The sequence below is a fragment of the Siniperca chuatsi genome, linkage group LG3 (genome assembly GCF_020085105.1).
Source record: "Siniperca chuatsi isolate FFG_IHB_CAS linkage group LG3, ASM2008510v1, whole genome shotgun sequence".
In the NCBI taxonomy this organism is placed as follows: domain Eukaryota; kingdom Metazoa; phylum Chordata; class Actinopteri; order Centrarchiformes; family Sinipercidae; genus Siniperca; species Siniperca chuatsi.
The window spans coordinates 33,619,383-33,644,019 of NC_058044.1; the positions used below are offsets into that span (position 1 = coordinate 33,619,383).

At 40.8% G+C, this 24,637-nt stretch overlaps 1 protein-coding gene across 12 annotated transcripts in view; it reads left to right on the forward strand.

The window, feature by feature from the left end:
* The window catches only part of LOC122870684 (teneurin-3), a 422,149-nt gene extending 404,475 nt beyond the window's left edge, over window positions 1–17,674 (forward strand). For all 12 annotated transcript variants that reach the window (XM_044185050.1, XM_044185062.1, XM_044185096.1 and 9 more), the window contains 11 exons: window positions 4,198–4,395; window positions 4,797–4,856; window positions 5,009–5,353; window positions 8,076–8,320; window positions 8,399–8,580; window positions 8,769–8,971; window positions 9,612–9,722; window positions 9,852–9,994; window positions 10,078–10,202; window positions 12,579–12,709; window positions 15,221–17,674. In XM_044185050.1, coding sequence (XP_044040985.1) covers window positions 4,198–4,395; window positions 4,797–4,856; window positions 5,009–5,353; window positions 8,076–8,320; window positions 8,399–8,580; window positions 8,769–8,971; window positions 9,612–9,722; window positions 9,852–9,994; window positions 10,078–10,202; window positions 12,579–12,709; window positions 15,221–15,976 — 2,499 coding nt within the window. In that variant the 3' untranslated portion in view covers window positions 15,977–17,674. The remainder of the gene's footprint in view (window positions 1–4,197; window positions 4,396–4,796; window positions 4,857–5,008; window positions 5,354–8,075; window positions 8,321–8,398; window positions 8,581–8,768; window positions 8,972–9,611; window positions 9,723–9,851; window positions 9,995–10,077; window positions 10,203–12,578; window positions 12,710–15,220) is intronic.
* The last annotated feature ends 6,963 nt before the right edge of the window (window positions 17,675–24,637 follow it).

The window sequence follows — 24,637 nt, forward strand, 5'->3', positions numbered from 1 at the left end:
GAAAGATCGTGGATATAGTTGAAAGAAACCAACACTGACGATAGGTAGGAGACACTTTAAATGCTTACTATTCACCTCCCTTAGAGTTTTCGTGGTGCTTTAATAATGTTATGCTACTTCTGCCTTTGTTTCTGACAGACAACAGTCATTATATGCATGACCAAAAGAGGTGGCGTATCAGGAAAATATATACATAGGTCAATTTAAGTGTTGGGAAAAAATGACCATGCTGTTGGGGGTTTTTTTGTTTTGTTTTTGTTTTTTTTGTTGAGGACAGTCTCCAAATTTGTATGCAGTTTTCTTGGAGCAAACATCTAGTGGACATTAGAGAAACTGCATCTTAGCATCTTAAGAATCAGCTTCACCACCCAGCTGGTTGGTGGTTACTACATGATCAATACAAATGACTCATATTTCTTGGACAGCTGCTGACATTTTTGTCTTTCAGTTACTTAATCCCCCTTTGTACACAATTCTCCCAAGGTTCAGTGAGTGATTTTATATCAAAGTTTAACAAGTTTGATTGAGATGTAGAAAAAGTAGATAATTATAAATAAATCACATATTTTGTCATATTAGACATTTTGATGATCTATATACGTAAATATGTTGTATGTTATGCTTTAAAAGAGTTGAGAAATTTAGTGGTAGTGTTTTTCTAAAAAGTCCATATTGTGAAGTGTGTTATCAAGGCCAAAAAAGGAAAACAGACCGAGGAATCTATAAGTAAGCATTCCAAGAAAAAGAAAAACTGTATTGAGTACAGAGCAGGTTCCTGGAGCCCCAGGGACCAACATACTTACATTTCAGACTCCTTACCTGTAGCACATGGGAGATATAGCCCTTGTCTACTTGAAATACCCTGAATCCTGCATAAGGTATTTGAAGTGGACAAAGTTTGTCTAAATCAAATACCTTACTGCAGGGCCCAGGGAATGCCAAGTGGACATGCTCATATCTTCTGCTCTTTCAAAATGTACTGAGTTTTAGCTCCAGTGACCTTCGTTTGGGTAAAACGAGGGGGGGTGACAGTTTAGTTCCAGGCCCGGGCCTCCAATGGCAATTACAATTTTAACAAATATTTTGGCCCTTTGGCCCGGGTGTCTAAAAACACCAAAATCTGATATATTCATCCCTCAACTATGTGCTTTCAGTGACTAAAGGTTCAGGCAGATTGGAATTTTAAAAAGTGCAAAAATAAACTTCTCTCCAAAAAAACAAAAAGTAGGCCTTAATTGTCCAATTCAAATACCTCACTGAAGGGCTTAGGGCATGCTAGGGTAAGTCGGTATGACAATGCCTAAAAACATGCAAAACCTGGCCAAATGAGCCCAAATATGACTTATTAGTTTCTTATTAAATATGTCATACGCATCAAGGTATTTTTTCAAGTCATCTGACTGGATCCATATTTTACAGGTAGAGAAGGCCTCTGTTGGGCTGACTAAATGGTCAGAATATGAGCCCAATCGCAGAATGTGAAATCAAAAACTCCTCCTATCGACCCGGGGCCCCCATGGTCAACATTTTGTACACTCCGCGGGAAAGAATGAGGGTTGAAAGTAAGGGTTAATCTCATTATAAAGTATTTGAAATTGACAGCATCATATCTCAGTGAAAATAGCTTTAAATTATGTGAAATTTACACAGGCTAAAATCCTAAAAATCAACCATATAATCCAGAATCCTGAGTCTCGGTCTTCTATCTCCTCTCCACAGCTATTTCCTTTCAGGGGCACTGTAGCAACATGTAACCAACACCACTCAATTCAGGAGCTTGCAGAGATCAGTTTGTGCAATTTTGGAGTGAAAATTCAATGCAGAACTGAAAATGTGGCCTTAATTGGCCTTAATTGGCTAAAGTTCACAAAACAGTCATCTGGCTGCTGGCCGCCTTAACATTAACATTTGAGAGGTCATATTTCCAAAACCATTGAGTTTTGATGGTCTTCATCCCTGGGGGCAGAGCTCATAGTGTGCCAAGTTTGAGGTAAATTGGAGAAACATGATTTTTTTGGCCTCCGAGCCTCCAAGAGCCATAAATAGAAACTTTGCCAAAATCCAAGCGTCTCCGACTGGCTTTATTTTCACAAGGCTGAATCGTTTGGGTGAGAGGGTGGCAGGGCTAAAATGTCAGTGGGCTAGCATGAGGCCCTTAGCAGAGGGGGGACTGTACATTTGGCAGTTTTGGGCAGACTGGGTAATTGCTAATGGATGCCATTGTACGCTGACAATACCTTTGGCTATTTTTAGACGTTTCAGGTGAAGTGGGGGAAGTGAACAAAAAGTCTGCCAAGTGGACAGTACAAGGGTTCTGTGCTGTTCAAATGGTGTCAAGTGGACACGCCCATGGAACGACATTGCCACCTATTAGTCGTGTCCAGTGGACACACCTCCCCATCCAATGTCAATCCTTTTGCATTGCCATTGGACATCCGATATGGTATTGGAGCTATTGAGATGACTTTGTGCCCACCGGCAGGAAATCCCTATTCAAAATTTGTCCATAAAGTTGAACTTTCCCTTAACTTCCTTTCTCTGTCTGTCACTTTCTCTCCTTGCTGAAAATATTTACTGGAAGTCTCTTCCATTAAGTATTTTCAGTATAAACAGTGTCAAAAAGCAGAATTCATCATGCACAGTGGCACACATACAACATTGTGACTGCATCTATATGGATATAACATACTATAATTTATGATGAACACCATGAGCACAGTTTATATATATATGTATATATATATATATATATATATTTGGGCATTTTGGACAGAGCGTGGTGAAGAGGCACACAGGAAATGGGGGAGGAGAGAGGGGCATGACATGCAACAAAGGTCACCAGATGGAGTTGAACCGGTGACGTTGTAGTTATATGACATGCGCTGTAGCCATTTGGCTACCAAAGTGCTCCACTGTGAGCACAGTTGAGTGGGTGGTAAGTTCATGTATTTCCCCGATACTACTGTAAGTAGTGTAATCAACTACAGTTCAATATCTTTGTTGTCCCAAAGGAGAAAAGGTCTTATATAGTCAAATAAACACAAAGGTAAAAACACTAATGCACAGTAATACATAAAATCAGATCAGTTTAATTCAGTGAAAGAGTTTAAAGCATATGTGCAAAGAAATGCAAAAAAGCACACTATGAGCCAGTTTAGCAGGTAAATCGAATCACGTATTAAGCACTTCTCTGACCTGTTTAGTTGGAGGTCAAATGTATTGCATTGCTTATACAATAACATTTGGTTGAAAAGGCTCTGCTTTTTGAAGGGGCTCTTAAAGAATTCGAGCAGCAACCCCCTTAATAAACCAACTGTATCGCCAGAGAAGAATATCAATATTGGATTGTTTCGCAAAACAATTATTTTTTTAAAAATCCAATGGCAATGTTTTTCAAGTTCTTGCTTTCTACAATATGAGCACATGGCAACTAACAACTATGGTTAATGTTAGGGAAAGGTCGTGGTTATGGCAAATAATTTATGGTTAGGGTTAGGCAAATAAAACGCTTGGGGAAGGATTGTGGTTATAGTCAATAAAAAGGCGAACATTAATTGCAGGTCTATAACAGGACGCAAACTAAGATCTGCATTAAAATCTGATAAGCTTACACATCCATCCACCACCCCAAACTCCACACCCTTTCTTTCCGCCTTGCTGCATGAAGGGCATAAGCAAATCAGCAGATTAGTCAGTGAGACGTGTCAGGTTAATAAAGGCTGCTGTGTACACCTTATTAATTGTATTTATGATTGGCTACCAGCTGACTGGATGATTCCAGTCAGCTGGTAGCCAAGCCAGCTGATGATTGAGCCAGTGTTATAATGTGGGTTTAACATGTCCTACAGTGTCATTACATGTAGCATAAGGTTCATGACATAAACACCATGTTTATTTTGTCCTTACACACAAAAAAAGTACATGTTTAATACAAACATTCAGTTAACAACTCATATGATATAAATAAATATATATATATTTGCATCTCACTACAGTGATTCCCTGATATGAGAGAGGCTCCTCCCTGCCCCCAACTAGTCAATATGTATATTATTTAAATTTTTTTTATTTCTATCTCCATCTGGCAAAACCAAAATGGTGTGAAAAAGGATGTTCCACAACATTGTGTAAATGTGTCTCATTGTGCCTCTACTCTGGGTCTTTTACTGCTCTGATGGCATGTTTCATATTTTCCAGTCCATGGTCTTGCTGCTGCACAGCCAGCACCAGTACATCTTTGACTATGACTCAGGTGACCGTCTGTCAGCGGTCACCATGCCCAGCGTGGCTCGACATACCATGCAGACCATCAGGTCCATAGGATACTACAGGAACATCTACACCCCCCCAGAGAGCAACGCCTCTGTTACTGTGGACTACTCTGAAGATGGACAGGTGTGTGGGTGTGTGTGTGTGTGTGTAATAAGACTGCAATTCATATCTTCCATCAATCATTTCCTTTTTTCTTACACAACGGCTTTCACACCACACAAGAAACACTGCTAAATACTTGATGTAAGTGTTACCCATTTTTAGCAGACAATGTAGGTCTCTCTGTCACCTCTAATCTACAGTATATTGTTTTAAGACTGTAAGGCAACCCTATATTTTTTTTGCGTCTCAAGTCCAGCCATGGTCAATTCTGACAGGCTGGCTTACACTGTGGACAGCCATGGGGAATCTTTTGTGTAATGAATATTGTTCAAGTCTAATCAGCGACCTATTAGTCTGATCATCATTTTAATTATAATAAAACTAAACTGCTCATCTACACTGCTTTTTCTCTTTCTCTCCAGCTCCTCAGAGTTGCCCATCTAGGCACTGGCCGCCGTATACTGTACAAATATCGCAGACAGGTATATGATTTTATGTTTTTACGCAGTTAACATAATTAATTTTAAAAAATGTATTATATTTTGTGTAATTGAGTAGAGAATGAAGGGACTTTGACGTTCTACAAAGTCCATTATTGTAATAACGTCCTGCACTGTTATATTTGTCTCATCAGAACAAGCTGGCAGAGATCCTCTATGACTCAACACGAGTTAGTTTCACGTACGATGAGACTGCTGGCGTGCTTAAGACCGTCAACCTGCAGAGTGAAGGCTTCATCTGCTCCATCCGGTACCGCCAGATTGGCCCACTGGTTGACCGGCAAATATTCCGCTTTAGCGAGGACGGGATGGTGAATGCACGCTTTGACTACACCTACGACAACAGCTTCAGAGTCACCAGCATGCAGGCTGTAATCAATGAGACGCCACTGCCAATCGATCTCTATCAATTTGATGATATATCTGGGAAGGTGGAGCAGTTTGGGAAGTTTGGAGTCATCTATTATGATATCAATCAGGTGAGACACAATTGGCTGCATTGATTTGAATTGTCCTTAAATGATGGATAAAGAAGAAAAAATACTTCATACATCTTGATAAGGTGGATCAGTCGTAGAAGTTAGAGGTAATAATTTGATATTAATCAGGCCATCCACTTTGACTGCGCTTGAGCACTAAGCACAATCGATGTAAACACAGCCTCTCCTCATCCTGCCATCCTGAGTCTTGCGCTCCTTCAGCTCGGAACACAGTCCGCACGTTGCTTGATCCGGGATGTTGGTGGAGCAGCTCTCTGTAAAGATGTGGGCACAACAGTCTCAGATTTCCCATTGCTTGGCCAGCCTGAGTCCCATTTTGTCCAGACCGGACATTACAGGAGCAGCCTTGAGTCCAAACTGGGCCAGCTTGGCTCCTATCCTGGCTCTTCCTCTCCTCCTAGGGTGATCACACAGCACCCGCCGTGGTGTCTGGTCTGGTTGAATTGTCTCAAGGTCTGCTGCTCTTTAATCCAAACCCAAAAAGGTCATGCGTATAAGCTGCAATTCTAAGCAAAAAATAAGATAACAGATAAAAAACAAAAATGTAGCAGAGCTAATTTTGCCTCAATATCTAACTTACATGCGCAGCCGTTGCCATAGTCAATCTCCTGATCCAGTCGATTTGAACAATTTTGGCTTAGCCCTTTAAAACAAATCCAATCAGACATCATTCAGTGATGTTACAGCAATAAAGCCCAAAATAATTTAACAACTTAAAACAAAAATGTACCAAATTTGAAGGAGCAACCAGCCGCTGAATCCACATGTGCAGCTGTTGCCATAGCAACAGGGACAGACAGTGATACCTAACATCACTAGTATTTGATAGCATTATGTTTTGCAAATTACAAGTAATTTTACTTGTAGCAGCAACCAATAAATATATTGTTTTCATTCAGATTGTTACTCTGCAAACAAAATATGTTAAAGACCTCAATAAATCAAATGCAAGAGTGAATTTTTGTTATGGAATGTGAACACTGAACCATCGTAGAAAAGGTTTCAGTCGTAGTCAATCTTTCAATTGTGAAAAAATTGGACGGGAACTGGAAATTTAAGCTACTCTGAGTTGCATAAGCCCTGCCCTCAGGAAGGAGTCTGCCTGAGTATCTGTTAATAGCTAGTTTCACCTGAAACTGACCTAACAGTTTCCAAGATGGCCCAGTAATCAGTAATCAGGCCTATTGTTTTCTGGCTGCATCTACTTCATCACTGTTAAGTGCCTGATTAGCATGTGATTGGCGTGACCAAGGTGATAATACACTCTGATAGACTTTGGGCAGATTCAATCTCAGACCACCATTTCTGTTCAAAGAGGGGTTTTCTTTTTTCACAAAAATGGCTTCCTTGACGCCCCGTTCAAACCAACTCTTCTCTCTACTTAGCATCTTCACCTCGCTGTCTTCAAATGTGTGGTTTGTAGCTTTTAAATGCAAATGCTCGGCGCTCTATAATCCTGAGTTAGCGTGTCGTCTGTGCTGATAAAGTCTTTTGTGAAGTGGCTGTTTGGTCTCACCTATGTACCATTCTTTGCAGTTTTCCTCACTGCACTGAATGGAGTAGACAACATTGCTCTGTTTCTGTGTGGGTAACTTGTCCTTAGGGTGAACGAGTTTCTGTCTTAAAGTGTTGCCTGGTTTAAAGAAGACAGGAACATCGTGCTGTCTAAAGATCCTTTGTAGTTTTTCAGACAGTCCAGACACATAAGGAATGGAGACACCGTTCCTTCTTGGTTCAGTTACATTTTTGTCCTGTTTTTTGGCTCTTTTAACTTTGTTGATAGCCCAAGTAGGATAACCACAGGCTGAGAGTGCATTCTGGACATGCCTTTCCTCTTTCTTCTTACCCTCTGAGCCGGTGGGCACTTCTTGGGCTCTGTGTTGTAATGTCCGGATTACACCCAGCTTGTGCTGTAGTGGATGGTGTGAGTCAAAGAGCAAGTATTGATCCGTATGTGTTGGTTTCCTGTACACTTCTATCTGGAGCTTTCCGTCCTCTCCTCTGAGAGTAGAACAATCAAGAAAGGCCAAGCGGTTCTCTTTAGCGTCCTCACGCGTGAACTTGATGTTGGGGTCCACAGTATTAATATGCTCTGAGAACGCTTCCAAGTCTTGTTTCTTGATTTTCACAAACCATGAGAAAATAAAAAAGGAGGGAAAAAAGTAACTAGGTAAAACCAGGGGATTTCTGTATTATCCATAACAAACAAGCAAGAAAACTAAAATTCAAAACTGTATTTTATTGCACTTACCAAATTGGAAGTAGCAGCAGGTAATCTCCCTCTGCAGCACTCAGGTAATAGATAAATAACCAGGTTTACTGCCACAGTGTCTACCTCAAATTTCTCAAATGAGAACTTCTACTCTTCACTGAGAGTGAGCATAGAAAGCTTCTCAAATAACTGTTTTTAGTTCAAGTTTAACTTTCAGTTTGATTCTTAGGAGTGAGAGATGCTTGATAAACACAGGCCCTGACCTTTTTTGTGTGACTAGAATACACCTGGTTGTCAATGTGTTTGTGTCTACAAAGCATGACAAAAATATCTCCCTGATTGGCAATTGTTTAGTGTTAATGCCCTGTCTTGTCTGGTCAGTCATGTATAGTCTCTCCAGTCTCTCTGTAGAAGTCTGATCAGCAGGGCTTTTTGTTAATGTATGAAGTAAACTGTTGATTTTCTGACCTTGTCCTCCCCCTGTCTCAGATCATCTCCACAGCAGTGATGACCTACACAAAACACTTCGACCAGCACGGCCGCATCAAGGAGATCCAGTATGAAATCTTCAGGTCCCTGATGTACTGGATCACCATTCAGTACGACAACATGGGCCGAGTCACAAAGCGTGAGATCAAGATTGGTCCGTTCGCCAACACAACCAAATATGCTTACGAGTATGACGTTGATGGACAGCTGCAAACAGTCTCCCTCAATGAGAAGATGATGTGGAGGTAGGATTATAACATTAAACTGAAAAAAAGCATTTGATGATGACAAATATTAATAGTATAATTTCCTGGTTTCTCCAGGTATAATTATGACCTGAATGGGAACCTGCATTTGCTGAACCCTGGGAACAGTGGTCGGTTGACCCCTCTACGCTACGATCTGAGAGACAGAATTACTCGTCTGGGAGATGTTCAGTACCGGCTGGATGAAGACGGTTTCCTGAGACAGAGAGGAGCCGAGATATTTGAATACAACTCCAAAGGTGGGAATTAGTATTTTGTACTCAGTATTTTGGTGGCAACAATCCCAATGAAACTGACTTTATACTACTGGGGGCCACCAAAGTCTGCAATTTTTCAATTCTATAATTCCATAGTAGCTTTAACATCTAATTTATTGTCTTGTCATTCTTCACATCCTTATTATTCCTTTTTATAATCTGTAATTCAGGTCTTCTAGTTCGTGTCTACAGTAAAGCGGCCAGCTGGACCATCCAGTACCGTTACGACGGTTTGGGTCGGCGTGTGGCATCCAGAAACAGTCTGGGCCAACACCTGCAGTTCTTCTACGCTGACCTGAACTACCCCACCAGGATCACCCACGTCTATAACCATTCCAGCTCTGAGATCACGTCCTTTTACTATGATCTGCAGGTAGCTACGTACAATGGAAAAGTAATTCTAAATATGGTGATATCATTGCTAACATACTGTATTTGGTCAAATTTGAGAAGGAAAGTAGGTAAAATTATGTGATTTGTTTTCCAAACTCAGATGTTCTCCAGTATCTCCAGTTAGAGATAGGCAAAACATTGAACATGGAGGAGTCTAGCTTTCAGACAGAACTCTCACTGACTGCTATTTATGAGTCACTTTTGGTTTTCACTCTCAACTTTTGATTTCTGTGTGGAGCAGGTTTTCCTCCAGTGACCATAGGGAAAACATGGTGATTGTACAGCATCTCAATTAGAGAGGAGGGGGATGGTTTTCTCCGTAGCAGCCCCACTTTATCACATAAAAATATTGTTACAAAAATCTTTTGCTACTTTAAATGCTTCACAAATTAGGGAACCTGTAACACGGTGACAGCCGGACATGAACTTTTTTATTGTGATGAACATGGTTAGTAATTCAGCAGCAGCAAGTCTCCCAATAATTAATAATAATAGTGACATCATTATTTATAGCCCTCCTGTTATCAGTTGTGGAGTTATAGAATACAACAGCAATAATAAAAATCATTAGTATTATTATATTCATAATGTGTATAATTGAAGTGTTTATTGTTGCACAGGGCCATGTGTTTGCTATGGAGATCAGCAGTGGAGAGGAGTTTTATATTGCATGTGATAACACTGGGACCCCACTGGCTGTCTTCAGCAACAATGGACTATTGCTTAAACAGGTATATGTGTGAATGTGTGTGTGTGTGTGTGTGTGTGTGTTTTCTTGTGGGGCAAAGGAAGAAAGCGTTTGAGTGTGTTTCGTGTATCTATTCCAATTCTATTAATTAAATCTCTGTTTGCATGTGTAGGTGCAGTACACAGCATATGGCGAGATTTACTTTGATTCCAACCCAGACTTTGTGCTGGTAATTGGTTTCCATGGAGGCCTGTATGATCCTCTGACACGACTGCTGCATTTTGGAGACAGAGACTATGACATCCCTGCTGGGAGGTAGGCAGTCTGTCACTTACTCACTCTTTGCCAGTCCAAGCTTTGTCAGTGTCACATCTGACCAGAGTGTGTTTGTTATGAAGGTGGACCACTCCTGACATCAGCACATGGACACGTGTTGGTAAAGATCCCCAGCCCTTCAACCTCTACATGTTCCGAGGCAACAACCCCATCAGCAAGATTCATCAGGTCAAAGAATATGTCACAGGTAACAAGAAAATATTTACAGTAAAAAAGCAATAGCAGTAACAAAAGAACTGAGGAGGTATATAGTACTTTTCGGTCTTGGTGGTCCATCAGAAGAACCTGAAGCATGAATTTTAAAGGGTTCCAAACCAAATGCCCTTACAGTATACCCTTAAAGCTGGAGTGCGGAACTTTTGTCTGTCCCTTCTGGCAGTGAGAGTAATTACACAAACACTGTTGACGCATGCTTATGATGTATGCCTACAGTGAGCTTGCCCCAGGCTCATGTTCAGAAATAGTTACAAAAATACAGAGAAATGTCCACAGTTCCAAGACAATAATCCATTATTTAGGTAGAGTAAATGTAAAAGCTACATAGCCTACTCCAGATATTTTACCAACCTGTCCAAGGGCAGTAATGTGACATCTGTGTCTGCCTTCAGTCCCTTCTCTCAGTGCTCTCCAAAAAGAAAAGCTAAAGCTACACCAGTGGTTATCTGTGTCCTCACCGTTGATCGCTTTCTTGTTTATCTGGAGCATCAGAGGCTTTTCTTGGATGCTTCTTAGGTTTTACTCCTAGTTGTTGTAGCCTACTCCATTGCTGCGGTTGTTCCAGAGACGTAAAGAGAGCATTGCGTCAACTCCGTTCAATTTCAAGTCAAGTGTCTTAATTGGCGTGACTTTATACAATACAACGTTGCCAAAGCATATTAACAATGTTCAATAATATACATTCTCTCCAGTGGACCTTTTTTTTTTTACAGCAACGGCGGCTCACGGAGCTATCTACATGGCTCTGGGTTGCTCCCCGCTTCCGCACTGGCAAACCAAATCAAATCAAAACCAAACCAATCATTGCTGGTTGGCGTAAAATGCATAATTACATGTGCAGTATGGTTGTGGTTAATACTTTTATTTTACATAAATACAATAAATGTAATTTCTGTGGAAATTGCAACATTACTTTTAATAGTAATGCGCTGCAACAATGTAAGGCATTTGATGTTTATTAAGGGAACAAAAGTGATTTGTGTGGAATTATTTATAAGAAGGCATAAGAAATATTCAAAACCACTGTCTTTATTATTACAGTTTCTTCAGCTGGCTATAGAGTGCAAATCATCAGAGCAACATGCTTGAACTCACTCTTTAACTTATTTTATTTTTTAATTCAATACAAATAGCTTTATTGGCATGAGCAAAAACATGTTGTTGCCAAAGTAGTTTACAGAAGATTCATATATATTAAATATAAATATTAAATACACAGGTGTGACATATGCAGGTTCTATATTATACTGATGCAGTCCATTCTTTGATTGCTATAAAATACAGTACATTACAGTACAATACTACAATTTAATACAATTACTGAATACTATGCAAATCCCTAATTTTTGGGTTCGTACAGTGATTGTGAATCCCTCAGGCTGTGGCAGGCAGATACATATTTAACTACCAGAGGAGCTGCTGTCCTTTCACCTAGGAGTTTCTCTTCTGGGGTTAACATTAGGAAATGTGTCATTTTCCTGGCTTTTTCCCCATAGTGGAAATCTCTTATTGAAGAGAACTTCTCACAGTGGAGGAGGAAGCGCATCTCTGTCTCTACCTCCCCTGTCGAGCAGTGACCACATACACGCTCCTCTCTGGGCAGCCATGTCTGTCTGTATCTTCCTGTTTCTATTGCCAGTTGGTGGTCACTGAGCCTGTATTTGGTCAGGATCAGTCTCTGTTTCATATCTCTGACAGAGTGGCGATACTTAGCCAATTTATATTCTCTGTTTAGAGTCTAATAACAACTTAGTCTACTTTGGCTTTTTGTTTCATGTCTCCAATGTTCTAAATATAGATATTTTGACTGATTCATAATTTAAAATAAAAGTTTTATTCTGTTGTGTTGTTTTGAATCAGTGCTGATGGGAGACTGGTTGGTTAGTTCATCATCAGCTGACTGAGGGACTGTTTTCAGGGTTCAGCTGTTGGGGTTTTGGTGCTTTGAATGGAAGTGTGTCTTTTGTATGTTTAACAGTAATGGGAAACATCCCAGTTCTGCTCGGCAGGCATTATTTGGTGTTTTCCTTTGAACGTTTAGAGTTCTTTGACAGAATTCATTGTAGAGGGCCTCTATTGGGTGTTTGTCCCATGAGTCATGCTCCAATCTACTGAGCGGGGCCCAGATCTCACTTCCATATAAAGCTATTCTTAAAATGACATTATCAAATATTTTTGTCCAGATTGTAATTGGGATTAATTGGGGTTATTGTTGAATAACTTGGTTTTTAATGCATACATTGCCCTGCATGCTTTTTCTTTGAGTGCATTTATTGCCATATTGAAATTTCCTGATGCAAATATTTCTCTATCCCTTTTCCACACCCACTGCTCTCTTTTTCTGTAGATGTCAATATCTGGTTGGTCACATTTGGCTTCCATCTCCACAACGCAATCCCAGGATTCCCTATTCCCAAGTTTGACCTGACGCAGCCGTCACTGGAGATGAAAAAGAGCCAGCTGTGGGATGACCTGCCTGTATGTATCCTAAGTACTCTTAGATAGAAAGGTTGAATGAATCATAGATAACTTAAGAGCAACCCTGTTGTATTAGCAGTAGACTGTACTCTGTCATCATAACTAATGGGCAAATCCACATTTAACCACATGGAGCAGAAAATGCTGCTGCACTGCACAAGCCTTCAAGCATTGTTGTGCTTCTGGCCACACCCCAATCAGTGATGTGACAGCAGGTACTTTGTTGTTACCTGATGTGACATCAATGGTCATGACTGTAATAAAACTACTTATTTGAATTACATTTGAACTATTTTAATGTCAGTTGAGTCACAACAATGGGTAGGACATAATGAATTGTTAGTAAAAAAAAGTGCTACACATATATTTTACAGATATTTCATTCATTTGTATAATTTTATATTAAAATAAAACTACATCCATCAGTGATAGCTAAAAGTTGATTTATCATTTTTATATTTGGTGATACTTAAAATACAGACATGCGATAAATACACACTGATGATAATACAGAGTGTTGTAACAGAAAGAGAAAAACAAGACACACAGATGATAAAATGACCATTAGGACAGAAAAGATGATTTTATACATGCAAAATAAAAACACAGTAAAGAAGAAAAAGAGATGAAATGGAGAAGAAATTCATGGACCAATATATTCAGAAAATCAAGATGAAAACTACAAACATGAAGCAGTGAGAACACGAAAGAGAGTGAAATGGCGAGGAAATCAAGAAATAACCTGACATTCATAGAGAAAAGAAAATCAGGAAATGGATGAGAAAGAGGAAACTCTAGAATGAAATGGAGTGAGAATAATGAGCAAGGAAATGAGGAGAGAAGACAAAAAAGAGTCATCCAGTGAGACCAATCATTCATGCATTTCTTGGCTTAAAGCTGCATTATCTGCTCTTTCCTCTTTTCTTACACTCACTCAGTTATTGTGGCTATTTATAAACTTGTTTGGTGGACAAGTTATCAGGAATTCACACTTGCGCACAAAGAGTGAGAGGCTGAAATTCAGTGAAATAAAGACATCACCATGAGGGCAAAGACAAAAATAGATGCGGCAGATTCAGAGAGGAATTGGGAGAAAACCAGACAAAATGAGGAAGGAAACGAGAGAGTCTTGGACTGACTGACAGTGTTGTTTGAAGTGTGAATGTACTGGACTTACTTGTGCAGTTTGAGTGCGGTAATGGCCTTTCTCACCAGGAAATTTAGAAGCTACAAGGGTGTATGTACAGTACATACACACACACACACAAACATATACAGAGAGAGAAAAAAGTCACTTCATACGCTCTGCATTGGCACAAAAAAAGTTGCAGTTGAGTTCCTCTTTTGCTTGAGATGAAAAATAGTTCACTTGTGATCATATATATGTGTAATTTTTGTTTTTTGTGTTTGTTTTTATAAATATCTCGTTAGTGCTCTAGTGCAGTGCTCTAGTGCAGTGCTGTTCTAGACATATGGTAAACTGATACATCATACAAAGATACAGCAAGACTTCAAATTTTCTCCCCGAGTCCCTGGGAAGGACAACCAAAATGTAATACACATATATAACATAACAATAACATACTCAGATGTTACGTTTTGAATATGATTCTAACCAGTCCTTAAACTTCATTACAGTTAGTTTATAGTTATATAGCAACAGTACATAAGAAGACCAGTGATTACATGCCAACATGGTAAAGTGCTTCAGTGTGTCTACTCAAGAATAAGTCTTTTTCCTAGCTACTGTTTTGTTAGGGCTGTGCTTTTCAATCCCTAGGCCACAGACCAGTACCAGACCACAGAACATTTGTTATCAGGGCACAAGGAAACAATATGATTTGGCAAAAAGAAATGTATAATAATTATATATAATGATAATTCTTTGGGCTATTTTTGCAAAAATTACCTTAAAAATAGTCCATGGTGTAAAAAAATGTTGGTTACCCTACAGTAGGTGATATACTGTAGCTACAGTAGCTCCCTTGACAAAAAGTAACTTAATAATATTTGAAAAAAAACTGATCTATCAACATTAGTGTATTCAATTTCTCAAAACAAACAATGTGATCAAACTGATATAAATTAGATGGATTAGCCCACTTACCATAAACCAACCTCTGAAACGTAAAAAGTCTGAAAGTGTCCCATAGACATAGTACACACTTGCTTTCCGCTCACTCATGTGTCGTCAGAACTGCAGCTCTATATCTGCTGCTGGTCTGCAACTGCAGCTCACAGATTGTTGGCAAATTTTTTCCTGCCCTGTTGCAATTTATTGAAGAATAACACAAAGGCTGCGTCACAATTTTTTCTGAAAATATCTGCAGATTCAGTCTTAATGCCAAACGACAGACAAAGTAACCAACCCATACATTTTTCCATGTTGTCTGTATTATCATGCAATGTTCTTTTAATGCAGTGTTTTTGTAATGTACTAATTACATGTTAATGATGTCTTACAAGCAGTACATAGAGTCAAACATTACTTCCTCTTTCTCTTGTCCACAGTCTATCTCAGGTGTCCAGCAGGCGGTGACTCGTCAGTCTTTGGCCTTCCTGTCCTTTGAGCGCATGCCAGAAATCCAGCTCAGCCAGCAGCATTCAGACCATGCCAAACCCTGCCTGTGGTTCGCCACTGTCAAGTCTTTGATTGGCAAGGGAGTGATGCTCGCTGTGATCCAAGGCCGTGTGGTGACCAACGCTCTCAACATTGCCAATGAGGACTGCATCAAGGTGGCTGCAGTCTTAAACAATGCCTTTTACCTTGAAGACCTACATTATACAGTGGAAGGACGAGACACGCATTACTTCATCAAGACCAGCTTGCCTGAGAACGACCTCAGTGCACTGCGGCTCACCTCAGGCAGGAAATCACTGGAAAACGGTGTAAATGTCACAGTATCCCAGTCTACAACGGTGATGAATGGGAGAACGCGGCGCTTCGCTGACGTGGAGCTGCAGTACGGCGCTCTGGCACTCCACGTGCGTTACGGGACGACGCTGGACGAAGAGAAAGCGCGAATCCTGGAGAACGCAAGGCAGAGGGCACTCTCAAGCGCCTGGGCCCGCGAACAGCAGCGGGTGAGAGACGGGGAGGAAGGAGTTCGGCTGTGGACAGAGGGAGAGAAAAGGCAGCTGCTGAGCAGCGGGAAGGTTTTGGGTTACGATGGCTACTACGTCTTGTCCATAGAGCAGTACCCTGAGCTAGCCGACAGCGCTAACAACATCCAGTTCCTACGCCAGAGTGAGATAGGGAGAAGGTAACACGCATCAACAAATGTCTGATTTCTACCCCGAGACTGTCAAAGACTAACAAAAAGTTCAGTTTTAACACAAAATGGATGTCACAGACTGAACTGTCTTGAGACTCAAAACTAGCCACTGAAGAGACCCCATGTTTGCAAATTAGTTTTATTCTGAGGATGGTAAAATAGGATTTATGGACTAATTGATGATGTAACCATCACGTAACCAACGCAACTGACCCAATAAATTATGAAACTACAGTTGTGATGGTTTAAAAGTCTTCATGAGCCTGCAAAAAGGTTCAGTCTTTTGACCTATGCCTTTTCTTTCTTTCTTTTTCTATTGTTTCTTTTTTTTGCCCTGTCGTCTGCCTTCAAACAGGCTTCATGCATGCCCCAACCCCCCCCCACCGAGTGCTATAATCATGTAGCTGTGAAACTGGGGGATGTAGAGACTTCAAATAGCCAACTGAGCATTTCAACAGCCATCACAACTAGATGAGCCTGCAAGCATTTAGACAGTTGTAAACTGTCAGAGCTGTCAATATAACAAATGTCTGTGGATTCCTAACAGATGTTGCAGGTATACCTGTGTGTGGGTCCAGATGTGGTCTGGGTTATAGACCTCTCTGAGCCACGTCTATAGGATCTATTGTTTCCATGGCTGAAGCCATTGAATGGAACTGTTGTGGACTCTCTCTAAGAGAGAAGGACACAAAAAAAGAACTACAATTTGTACGAAGGAAAAAAAAGAGACAGATTTTTCTGTTTTGATTTTTTGTTTTGTTTTTATATATAAACTTGTATTTGCTTCAGACAAAAAGGGGATCTAAAAAATTAACAAAAAAGTGTTTACATTATATTACCTATACCACTATTACTACTATTACTACACCACCACCATCGAAATGGACCATGATCTGAACTAAACAAAACCGGAAACTTTGAGTTTTGTTTTTGTTTCTTTCTTACTGATATCTATGATCTGTTTGGTTGGTTGTAAAACCTCTCCTCCTATAAAAATTTACAGTTTCAGACCACAGTCAACAGCAGTGTGTGAGGAAGCAGGGCGACCACAGCTGTTTCTGATTCTATGTGGATGTACTCTTTGTGGACCGTGTGGGCTCACCAGTCCTGTAAAACACTGGTCCCCTGTCAGCCCAGGAGTCCTTCACTTCTGCAAAATGTGACTCATAATGCATAGACCTTGTGCTTTTATCGGTCAAAGGTAGTAGTATTGCTTGCAATAGAAACATGTCATGGCTTGGGGGGGCAGGGTTGCTGTGAGTAGTAACTAATCGTTGCTTCTCTCCTCATTTTTGCTCGTTTCTCCTTAAAGGGACAGTGCATCGCCATCAGTGACTTTAATGAGTAACAGTAATAGATCAAAAATCGATGTGGATGTTTTCTCATTGATTGTGGGTCTCTGTACTCTTTTAGAGGCGTTTTCTTTGTGTGTATGTGTGTTTACAAAGGTGTTAGGCAACTTTAATCATTTTCAAGGAAAGAACAGGAACTTTATACAGAGAGTTAACATCATATGCTACCAATCTTTTTTTCAGAGACAATTGAGACGAGTTGACAATGTTTTATTGGTTTATCTTTTTTATTTTGAAGGTTGAGAAATTCCACTTATCCGAACATCAATATTAGTCTCAGAGAAAGTAATTTATGTACAGTGTTTCTACAGTAAAGAATAAAAATCCTTGAAACTTTAGTTGTTTTTACTGTGTTGTACATCTGTGATTCTATTTCTCTCCACTCTCAAGGGCAAACAGTATGAAAACCTGCTAGCAGAAATGAACATGGTGTCATAGTGTGATGAACAACATAATGTCCCACAATGCCCCAATAACTCCATGCAGCTTTGTGATATTGTTAACACATTAAGAGTTATCAAACCAAATTAAATTCAAACGTCTTTATTTTCATAAAATCTTTCAACATGTGCCATGAGCATTACTGTCTATCATATAGTCTATGATCAGGAGTCCTGCCACTCCTGGGCTAAGTTTTTCATCTTAGATACTGGATAAAACAGATTCCACTGAACATGCCCCCACATTACTGGTGGGAAGTAAATACATTTACTCAAGTACTGCACAACAGTACAGCTTGTACTTGACTTTAATATTTCCATTTTATGCTACTTTATACTTATATTCCAGAGGGAAATAATGTACTTTTCACTCCACTTTTTACTTTACTTTTTCCTCCACTCGTTCTTGCACAAACTTTGTTACAACACACTTATTCAGGATGAAACTGACAGAGCGGGTTAAGACTTTTGTGCTCTCTCTTTCTCTCTGGCAGCAGTAGCCTTATCTCAGCTACATGACACTGACTATTCATTTAGGTTATGTCAACAAGGATTTTCTTTCATTCAGGCTCTGATTCATGTTAGATCATTATGCAGAACTTTGTTCTATCTCACCCTCTCTTTCATAGTTTCTCCGACTGCATTGAGAACAACAGTAACCTGGGGTAAGAGCAGGGTGCTTGTAACAAGATGGTTGCTGGTTTGAATCCCTGAATGAGTAAAACAAAAGTACGGACCATCAAGATGATAGTCCGCACATGTGGTACAGACTATCAAAAGCAAAACCATTGTAAGCAGAATATAAAGTCATTCTACTGTAGCTTCCCAATGTATCACAGGAACTGGTAATATTTTCCTGCTTAAGGGGCCATTCAGATGTTGCATTTTTTGAGAAATGTATTATTTTCAATGGAGACGCACAACAACGGTGTTAAAAAAGCGAAAGTAACGCCGTCGACGCACCGAGATGGGAAAAATACATCACAACATCCGGTTGAAAGGTCAGCCAAACAAGCAACTGAAGATGGAAGAGCGACTGATTATACTCATTCAGGGATACCTGGAGCTGTACAACCTGTAAAGCTAGTATTATTTTGACACAAACAGAAGGAACAACGCGTGGAGAAACCTGGTTCAGTTGATGATATTCTCCGAATTTTTTTCGGACTTGAAGGATGGGATGCACCCAAGCACGGCAAGGTTTTTTTTCATTTTTAAATTCAGACAAATCCAGCAGTAAAGGTACTGTGAGTGATTTATGGTGTTGGGCATCCATTTATCTTTTTGTATATCTATCTCTTTTGTTTATCGTTTTGACTTTTTCCTTCGTTAAATTAGTTTAGTTAGTGAGACTTACTGCTAAATTACCGCAACTGTTCTGTGTGAAATGGTCAAAACATCAGACTGCTTGTGACCGGTTGCTCCTTGGATAAAAGGATGAAAGCGGCACTTCTGGCGTTTTCCACACCTTTTTAGACGCGACATCTGAATGGCCCCTAACAGGATGTCAAAAAAAATTAACTACAGTCTGAAAAAAAACAAACATAAATATCCAAATTTTTTTATCTTGAACCCATGACGAATTATGAAGCAAAAATCCTGTCACACTGTCTGATGAACTAGAACATTTTTCTCAAACAGACAACATTTTGATCTATCTCAGGTCTACAAACCAACAAGTTAACTTCTCCTTGTACATCAGTCATCTGACTGCTACCCAGCAACGACAAGTCTGTATTCAGATAATAATGACATACAACCATACAAAATGTAAATGGACTGCACTTATATAGCACTTTTCTACCTTGGCCATTGTAGAAAAGGTTTCAGTCGTAGTCATCTGGACACTGTTTTCAGAATCAAGACGTTTTGGCTCCCATCCTGAAGTCATTCTCAATTGTGAAAATGGTCTGAGAACTCAGAAATTTAAGCTACTCTGTGTTCAACACAGAGTAGCTTACCAGAGGACTTCTCAAACAAGAGTAATCAGAAAGGTTTTAAGCAAGTCCTCAGTTTTAGCTAAGTAGCTAAATTAATTATTTGGAAGAGAACAATATGGATAAATGAAACTGACAAACTCTACAAGATCAGCCTTTATAGGGAAGCAAGAGAATCTGACCAACTTTGGTCTTAAAGAAATTACCAACATGTGAACACTGCACATGTCCACTGTGCGTCCTTCTTTCCCTCAGTCTGCCACTGCTTCTTCCCCACAGGAGTGCTTTGTCACTCCTGTTCTGTTCTTCTCTCTGCAGTGCCTTGGCTAATATAGCATGTGATTTGATTGTACCCACTCCCTGTGTTTGATTTTGGCCACTAAACAAAGAGCGAGAGGCAGATACTACACAAAGTGCAGCCCAGTCCAGCGATGCAGAAAGTGCTTAATGTGTCTCAGCAGACTGTGGTTTTCAGCAGGAAACTGGAATCTAAGCTTGTGGCAGCTTAGTTCAATAGTAATATTTTACTGCCTCGTTGCAACAAATTAACATATTGTGTCAGTGGGGGTTTGCAAGTGTCAACGCCAGATTTCAGGCTTTCTGCACACTCCACACCCCAAGGCATACATGACCAAACTCTCAACTACCCCCACTGTGAACTTTTGTTCAGTGATCCGTGCAAGCATGGAGGAATAAACAGCCACCAAACCAGGTGTTGGACCAAAATGTTTGTCTCTGGGAAAAAATGTTCCCTGGAATGTTCTTGCCAGGGAACAAATATCAAAACAATTATCAATTTTATATGTTGTCTTCCTATCCCTTGTCATTTCAAAACAACCTTTTTAAAATAGCCAAAACACACCTGGCCCTTTATATTTCACTTCTGTTAAGCAGAGATTACATTGTTGGTGATGTTATCTCAAACCACCAGCTTTTTTACAACTAATTTGGTTCTAAACTAGTGTGTTTATCATTTATTAATATTATTCTAAAAAGAAATTCTCTCTCTCGTTCTGTCTCTATAAATAATATTGTAAAGAGTACGGTCTAGAGCTGCTTTATAGCAAAAGTACAATGCGATAACTTCTGTTATGAATTGGCGCTATATAAATAAAATTGAATTGAATTGAAAACAAAGTTTGTCATCACACCTCTGCAACAAAGTCTAAAATGCCTGGTCCTAAAGTCAAACAGGCCATTTCCAAGGCTGCTCTAAAATATATTTATCAAATATCATATTTCTCTCATGTTGTTCTCTACTGTACATATTTATAAAAACAAAATTAAAGTACATCTTTTTAAGATCAAGTAGAAGACATCCAACTAAAAAACACCTCCTGAGCAAGCATGCAAGGAAGTGATGTCAGGGTCTCTATTCTGGGGTGCAGAATAATGATTCCAATATATTGGTGCAGACCAATGGTGGAGCTACAGAAATTAGCAGAAAATAATCTGACAGTGAAATGGGCTACTGGAGGCATTTACTGCATGTGTAGGCATGTCGGCAAAAATGTCAAATAGCAAATAGGATACAACGTGTGACATTGTGTGTTTGTGTTCAGCCCATGTGCATCGGTTGAATGTGTGTGTGTGTGTGTGTGTGTGTGTGTGTGTGTGTGTGTGTGTGTGAGAGAGAGATTTTCCTCTATGCATGGTAGTCAATAGGAGAAACAATGAAATATCTGTGCCCATAGGCCCATAATGTTCCTATGAATATCTTGCTAGCAGAATGTCAAATAACAGCTTCCAGATGGAATAGTTGAACAAATGGAATAGAAAAAACACAAACCTGAAATTTGTGTTTTATTAAAAAATACAGCATGGAGAACAACAGGGGAGTGAGTGAATAACCTACAACAAAGGTCAATATCCAGAGTTTAACCCTTTATGGAAACTTGCTGAACTATTTGCATTCGCACTGTGAAAGTAGGAGAAAACAGTACTGGCCTGTTTTAAAGTATCTGTGTTAAAGTATGCTCAGACTGAACATGAAAAGAAATTTAGAGGTGGTGGGAATGCATTTAGGGTGTAATGGTAAATGGACAGTACTTGTATAGCACTTTTCTAGTCTTCCGACCACTCAATTGCTTCAATGTGTATATAGGATGAAGATGAATGCAAACAACCATGTGAAATCCAATTGTGTGAATGAAATCCAATTTTACTTGTTTACTTGCTACTCAAGTTGTTTTTTCAGTACTCTAACTGAAGTAGTTCTTTGATGATTACTTCTACTGTACATTGGCTGTTTGGGGCAACTTACGCACTGACTATGTGTGTGTGTTTGTGTGACAGCTCAGATTTTCACTGATCTCAGAACTTTGTAGGAACTCCAGTTCGTTACTGACATGTCTTTACCTGAATTCGTGTCACCCAGGACAAAATCTGTTTGTGTCCACTTGTGTCTTTGCATTGACTTTACATACAATATCAATCTCTAAAATTCACTTAGCACTCACTGAACACACCTTTAGTGCCATGTTTAGCACAGAAACCAGGTTGAAATTTCTTTGAGAGAAATGGATCAAGTTTAATAGTTAAAGGTAAACCAGTTTCTCAATTACTCTGCTCATATAAAAAAAAACTTTTCACTCTCCGCGGGTGGTCTCGTCCTTCGAGCTCGGGTCCTCTACCAGAGGCCTGGGAGCTTGAGGGTTCTGCGCAGTATCTTTGCTGTTCCCAGTACTGCGCTCTTCTGGACCGAGATGTCTGGTGTTCTTCCAGGGATCTGCTGTAGCCACTCCTCCAGTTTGGGGGTCACTGCCCCGAGTGCTCCAATGACCACGGGCACCACTGTTGCCTTCACCTTCCAGGCCTTCTCCAGCTCTTCTCTTAGCCCTTGGTACTTCTCTAGTTTCTCATGTTCCTTTTTCCTGATGTTGCCATCGCTTGGTATCGCCACATCAACCACAACGGCTTTCCTCTGTTGTTTGTCAACCACCACGATGTCAGGCTGGTTCGCCATTACCATTCTGTCAGTCTGGATCTGGAAGTCCCACAGGATCTTGGCTCGGTCATTCTCTACCACCTTTGGAGGTGTTTCCCACTTTGACCTCGGGGTTTCCAGTCCATACTCAGTGCAGATGTTCCTGTACACTATGCCAGCTACTTGGTTATGGCGCTCCATGTATGCTTTTCCTGCCAGCATCTTACACCCTGCAGTTATGTGCTGGATTGTCTCAGGGGCCTCTTTGCACAGCCTAGACCTTGGGTCTTGTCTGGTGCGGTAGATCTGGGCCTCTATTGCTCTGGTGCTCAGGGCCTGCTCCTGTGCAGCCATGATGAGTGCCTCTGTGCTGTCCTTCAATCCAGCCCGCTCCAGCCATTGGTAGGACTTCTTGATATCAGCCACTTCAGTTATGTTCTGGTGGTACATCCCATGTAGGGGTTTGTCCTCCCATGATGGTCCTTCCTCCAGCACGTCTTCCTCTGTTCCCCATTGCCTGAGACATTCCCTGAGCACGTCATCTGTTGGGGCCTTATCTTGGATGTACTTGTGGATCTTGGATGTTTCATCCTGGATAGTGGCTCTCACACTTACTAGTCCACGGCCGCCTTCCTTACGGCTAGCGTACAGTCTCAGGGTGCTGGATTTGGGATGGAACCCTCCATGCATGGTGAGGAGCTTTCGCGTCTTAATGTCTGTGGTCTGTATCTCCTCCTTTGGCCATCCTATTATTCCCGCAGGGTATCTGATCACTGGCAGGGCGTAGCTGTTTATTGCCTGGGCTTTGTTCTTGCCATTGAGCTGACTTCTTAGGACTTGCCTTACTCGTTGGAGGTATTTGGCCGTTGCCGTCTTCCTTGTTGCCTCTTCGAGGTTGCCATTTGCCTGTGGTATTCCAAGGTACTTGTAACCATCCTCAATGTCTGCTATTGTTCCTTCTGGGAGTGAGACCCCTTCTGTGTGGACTACCTTCCCTCTCTTTGTCACCATTCGACTGCACTTCTCAAGCCCGAATGACATCCCAATGTCAGAGCTGTAGATCCTGGTGGTGTGGATCAGTGAGTCGATGTCCCGCTCGCTCTTAGCGTATAGCTTGATGTCATCCATGTAGAGGAGGTGACTGATGGTGGCCCCGTTCCTGAGTCGGTATCCATAGCCAGTCTTGTTGATTATTTGGCTGAGGGGGTTCAGACCTATGCAGAACAGCAGTGGGGACAGAGCATCTCCTTGGTATATGCCACATTTGATGGATACTTGTGCAAGTGGCTTACCATTGGCCTCAAGGGTGGTTTTCCACAGCCTCATCGAGTTCGCAATGAAGTCCCTTAGAGTCCTGTTGATGTTGTACATCTCTAAGCATTCAGTGATCCATGTGTGCGGCATTGAGTCATATGCTTTCTTGTAATCAATCCAGGCAGTGCACAGGTTGGTGTGTCGGGCCCTGCAGTCTTGGGTGACTGTTCTGTCAACCAGGAGTTGGTGTTTGGCTCCTCTGGTTCCTCTGCCAATGCCCTTCTGTGCTTTGCTCATGTATTGATCCATGTGTCCACTTATCTTAGCCGCGATGATGCCTGACATGAGCTTCCATGTTGTGGAGAGACAGGTTATTGGCCGATAGTTGGATGGGACTGTACCCTTTGCGGGATCCTTCAGGATCAGGATTGTGCGCCTTCGGTAAGCCATTCAGGGTGCGCCCCATCTCTTAGCAGCTGGTTCATTTGTGCTGCTAGGCGCTCATGGAGTGCAGTGAGCTTCTTTAGCCAGTAGGTGTGGATCCTGTCAGGGCCCGGTGCTATCCAGTTCTTCATACCTGAGACTCTTTCTTGGATGTCTGCTGCTGTGATGGTGACTGGATTCTGTTCAGGAGGTTGCTGTGGTCCTTTCTCAGGGCTGCCAGCCACTGTGCATCGCTGTTGTGTGATGCCTCCTTTCCCATATACTTTTCCAGTACTGTTCCGTTTCCAGCCTTGGTGGGTC